The 4926-nt window shown below is 36.0% G+C and overlaps 1 protein-coding gene across 1 annotated transcript; it reads left to right on the forward strand.

Annotated features, from left to right (window-relative positions):
- The first annotated feature begins 508 nt into the window (after positions 1 to 508).
- LOC132606668 (NAC domain-containing protein 6) lies at positions 509 to 4611 on the forward strand. Its single transcript, XM_060320263.1, has 3 exons — positions 509 to 758; positions 1028 to 1296; positions 3814 to 4611. Exons 1-3 carry the CDS (start codon positions 611 to 613, stop codon positions 4249 to 4251), a joined length of 855 nt encoding a protein of 284 aa, XP_060176246.1. The 5' UTR covers positions 509 to 610; the 3' UTR covers positions 4252 to 4611.
- The last annotated feature ends 315 nt before the right edge of the window (positions 4612 to 4926 follow it).

Below are 4926 nucleotides of genomic sequence, written 5' to 3' on the forward strand. Positions count from 1 at the left end.
ATAATAGATACAGTAATAGGTCAGTAGTATGACCGATTCAAACTAAGGAAAATTGGTCACAGTTGATCGAAAATCTTGACCTTGACAGTTGCTAATGAATGTTGAAACTGCTCAAAGATTTTAAGTATTTTCAGATACTATTGGTAAAAACACTACCATCTTGCGTGGTTGTTCGCTATTTGATTCGGTATTTTTAAATTTCGATTTCAATAATTTGGGGATTTGAAAGTATATATCAAATATGAAATTTTCAAAGTGCAGTCGTACGGTGAAACTTTGGTAGGTAAATCTCTGTTATGCGCACCTCCAAAATTAAGCAGTTAAACAAAAACCTGATAGAGAAAATTGATGCATGTCAGTGTCCAGAATATGCCCCACAGGCATGACAGCAGTGCCCATAAACGCGTCATTCTAAGTCTTGAGGAAAGACTCGAAGACTTGAAACTTTGACTCGCAAGTCTTTCTTGTAACAAAAACTACTACTATTCTTCTTTCTGTTATAAATATATCCCTTCGTGTGATACGTCTTACTAAACTTTTCAGTACTCATCAGTCATCACTAACTTGATAAACAAAGTTAAATCAAGAAAGGTGATCAATCATCGGAATAATGGAAGAACTGCCAGGCTTCCGCTTTCACCCGACTGAAGAAGAGCTTCTTGAATTTTACCTCAAAAATAAGGTCCTCGGTAAAAAATTGCGCTGTGATGTAATTGGTCTTCTCAACATTTACAGTCATGATCCTTGGGACCTTCCAGGTATATATATTACCTTCATATTTTATGGAATAAAGTTGATTTCTCATATGACCTGGTCTGTCAGCTAATTGCTATTATCTCAGAAAGTCATTGAAGAAAAAAAAAAACTTTACGAGATAATAACTATTAGTTGAGTGACCATATAAGAAATTTGACCCAAAAAAATTCCCAACATACTCCGACATTTAACTTGAGTGCTAAAACAAATGTCCATAAATGATTTTGTGACACTTATAGTAACTCTGTTATGTGGTTAATGAATTGAGCAGGGCTGGCGACTATTGGGGAGAGAGAATGGTACTTTTTTGTGCCAAGAGATAGAAAACATAGCAGTGGAGGGAGGCCAAACAGGACTACACAAAAGGGATTTTGGAAGGCAACTGGTTCCGATAAAAAGATTTTTGGTTCATCACATCCAAAGAATTTAATTGGCCTCAAGAAGACACTAGTTTTCTATACTGGCAGAGCACCTCGAGGCTCTAAGACAGATTGGGTCATGAATGAGTTTCGCTTGCCTGATACTCTCTCATCACCTCAGGTACTCCATACTTGAGTATAATCTCTCTCTGTTTCATTTTATACGACAGTTCTTGAATAAGCAGAGTTCAAGAAAGGAAAAAAGAAAAAAAGATCTTTGACATATATCAATTTGAACTCAGTAGGTTTGGCTTGGATCATGCATGTTTTAAAAAAAAAATCACTAAATTAGTACAAATGATAGATTTCGAACCCAGTAAATTGGATGGGATATGGTAGAATTTCGAGTCTGAACCCAAAAAATTTAAATTTTGAATTCGTCTTTGCCAATATTTCTCTTAAAACTTGTAATTTTGAACATAACATGAACATTACTATAGTTTATAAAAGGCAAAATCAGTGTTTTAAAAGGTGAGGGTAAGGTGGGGCGTTTTACGTATGCCTCAGTGAGGCGTAAGCCCCGAGGCACGGAGCGTAAGCCCCATGGGGTTTTAATTTTTAGTATTTTATAAAATAATATAATTATAATAAATACTTTTAAATAGGTGAAATAGCGTAAAAATTGAAGAAAACTATAAATAAGTGATATATATATATATATATATATATATATATATATATGCTCCGCCCCCACAAAAAAAACTAATTAGAACAATCTATTATATGCTACTTATAATTAGGGCTGTTCACAGTTTTGGTTAAAACCAAAACCAAACCGAAAATTTAACCAAACCGAATAAAATAACCGACATTTGGTTTAGTTTGGTTTGGTTTGGTTTTAAATTTGAAAAACCGATAATATTTGGTTTGGTTATGGTTATAGTAAAAAATAACCGAATAAATAACCGAACCAAACCGATAATTATATACATAAAATTTATAATTATTTATATGTATAATATTAGCTTTTCATAAATAATTAAAGATATTTTATACCTTTTAATTATTAATTTAATTTTGGTCTACTTATTTTTAAGGCCCATGTCTTAAAAGAATATGTCCAACAATCCAAGCCGTTGTCTAATAAGTCGTAAGCATAAGGGTTGTTTGTATTTTGAAACCTCTGTTTGACTTGTTCTTTTGAATCTAAACTGCGTTGCAAGTTTGGTCCACCTGATTTGCCAACAGCGTGTCTTTCCCTCAATATGCAGCAAAGTTCACCCTTGTGGGCCATGAGGAAAAAAAAGCTTCATAAGAAATTTGAAGAATGTAGAGAGAGAATATTTGAATTGTCACGGCTAGTCATAAACCGAAAAACCGAACCAAACCGAACCAAACCGACAATAACCAAACCGGTGGTTATTATTTTACTTGGTTTGGTTATGGTTTTAGACATTTAAAAACCGACTAAATTGGTTTGGTTATGGTTTTAACCAATAACCGACCCAAACCGAACTATGAACACCCCTACTTATAATTACAAGTGACTGCTCGTTACTTTTTTGAGATAGTAGAAGACAAGATAAATAATTGGAAAAGAATATATATTAGGCATCCTAGCAATAAAAAAAGGTCTTGACTTTTAAATTTAATGTTCCAGTTCCTTTTTATAACATTTGAGTAATTACATGTTGACTTTTGAGAATTTGGGCATTATATTAAGGACTTATTTAACAAATTTCGTTTTAGTTTGAAGAAGTTTTCTGGGCTTACGCCCCATAAAAAAAACTCGCTCCAAACGCCCGGGCGTACGCCCCGAATTGCTGGGCGTATGCCTTTGGAGACTTTCGCCCCGACCCATCGCCCCGGGGCATTTTTGGTACGCCCCGCCCCAGGGCTCGCCCCGAAAACTCCTTTTAAAACACTGGGCAAAATACATCAAATCACCCTTAAACTATACCCAAAATGTCGATATCACACCTAAACTATACGGGCGACCTATTACACACCTGAACATCTAAAAACTGAATTTATTTGCACCCTGCAAGGCATTATACCACTTTTGCAGTGTGTGGTGTTCCACACGCGCATCCACGTCAGCACCACGTGGAAATAAAATAAATTTTATTCTTTTTTCTATTTTTTTTTTGCAACTTTTTCTTCTTTATTACCATCCCCCCAACCCCTCCCCCTTCTCCTCCACATTCCCGCCACCCCCAACCCCACCCACCCCCTTCTCCTCCATGCAATTTCTTCATTGTTGCCCATTGAAGGGCCGTCTGTGCAATTTCTTCACTGCCATTTGAAGGGCATTGCGCGCAATTTCTTCACTGCCATTTGAAGGCAGTCCGTGCAATTTGAACGCAATTTCTTCATTGTTGCCCATTGAAGGGCCGTCCGTGCAATTTCTTCACTGCCATTTGAAGGGCAGTGCGTGCAATTTCTTCACTGCCATTTGAAGGCAGTCCGTGCAATTTGAATGGGCAGTTCGTGACAGGAAAATTTCCCTTTTGATGCAAATTTCTTCAATATTTCCCATTTTATTTTATAGATAAATACAGTTAAAAGTTAAAAGGTTAAGTGTTTATAAATATAAAAAGATATCATATTCATGGAACATAGAGTTAACTACTATTTTCACTCACAAATTGTCTATGTTATCATATTGAAGATACTGAATTCACAATTGTAAATGCAGGACATAGTGTTGTGCAAAATATACAGAAAAGCAACCTCTTTGAAGGTGTTAGAGCAGAGAGCTGCAATTGAAGAGGAAATGAAGACCACAAAACACGTACATGGCTCTCCTAGTTCGATAAGCCATCCCCTGGACGCCATGTCATTTTGCAATGAACATCATGAACTAATGGCGGCGCCAATAACTGATCAGAGCCCCAAATTCCTTATGTCAATCGCCAAGGATGAAGTAGAAGACGATATCTTATCAATTACTGAGAACAACCAGTACCAAGTTTCAGTAATGCCAAAATTACTGAATGGTAAAGATAACCTGGCTGATTTGCAAGTCCCCAAATTCAGCATGGACTTTAGTCAAGACCCTGTTTGGATGCAGCTGCGTAGTCCTTGGCTTGACAATTTTAGTCTGACACCTTCAGCCTTTGTGCATAACTTTTAGGCAAATCAGTCAGTAATTAGTTCTTAATCTTGTCTCAGGAATATTCTTAGACCAATCTCCCACTTCCCTAGGATTTTTTCAAGAATAATAGTGCTATGCTCACTGCCAACACCTAACCAGCTGACCACCTAAGAGGTGTTCATAGTATCCTTAATGGTCCCAAAGTAGTATAGCAACTGCCTTGCTTTTTTTTTTTTTTTTTCCTCTTTACCTTTTTTTCCCAAGAAGTGGTTTGATGTCTTGGCTGATAACTCTGTGTATCGACAAATGTGTTTATGTTTGGATTGGACAAAGTGTCCATTTGTAACAGAAACTCGAGCGTTAATGTAAATTTTCAAATGGTAAATTCTAATTTGTAAACTGGCGATTGTTACAATTCACTACTACTCCTATATTATTCAGTCCCTACCAGGACATCCGATAAAAGCTGTATTGGCATAAATTTGTAACGTTGCTTAAGTAGGCGTTTGGATATGCGGCTTGAAATCAGGATTTGAAATCATGAGATGAAACCAGCGTTTGGACATGTATTTCATTTCATGGTTTCAAAAATTTTAAATATAAATTTGACATATAAGTTTATATTTTGTAAAAAAGACCCATAAATTGTTAGATATTTTTAACAATTACTCCCACCAACCATTTACCAACCTCATTAACTTCCATCAACCTTTA

The sequence above is a fragment of the Lycium barbarum genome, chromosome 8 (genome assembly GCF_019175385.1).
Source record: "Lycium barbarum isolate Lr01 chromosome 8, ASM1917538v2, whole genome shotgun sequence".
Taxonomy (NCBI): Eukaryota; Viridiplantae; Streptophyta; class Magnoliopsida; order Solanales; family Solanaceae; genus Lycium; species Lycium barbarum.

What these genes read in the sequence shown, in the direction of transcription:
- LOC132606668 (XM_060320263.1), top strand. Translation starts at nt 611, where the DNA reads ATGGAAGAACTGCCAGGCTTCCGCTTTCACCCGACTGAAGAAGAGCTT. An exon ending in TGATCCTTGGGACCTTCCAG is followed by an intron (nt 759 to 1,027) that starts GTATATATATTA and finishes TGAATTGAGCAG; the next exon opens with GGCTGGCGACTATTGGGGAG. An exon ending in ATACTCTCTCATCACCTCAG is followed by an intron (nt 1,297 to 3,813) that starts GTACTCCATACT and finishes TTGTAAATGCAG; the next exon opens with GACATAGTGTTGTGCAAAAT.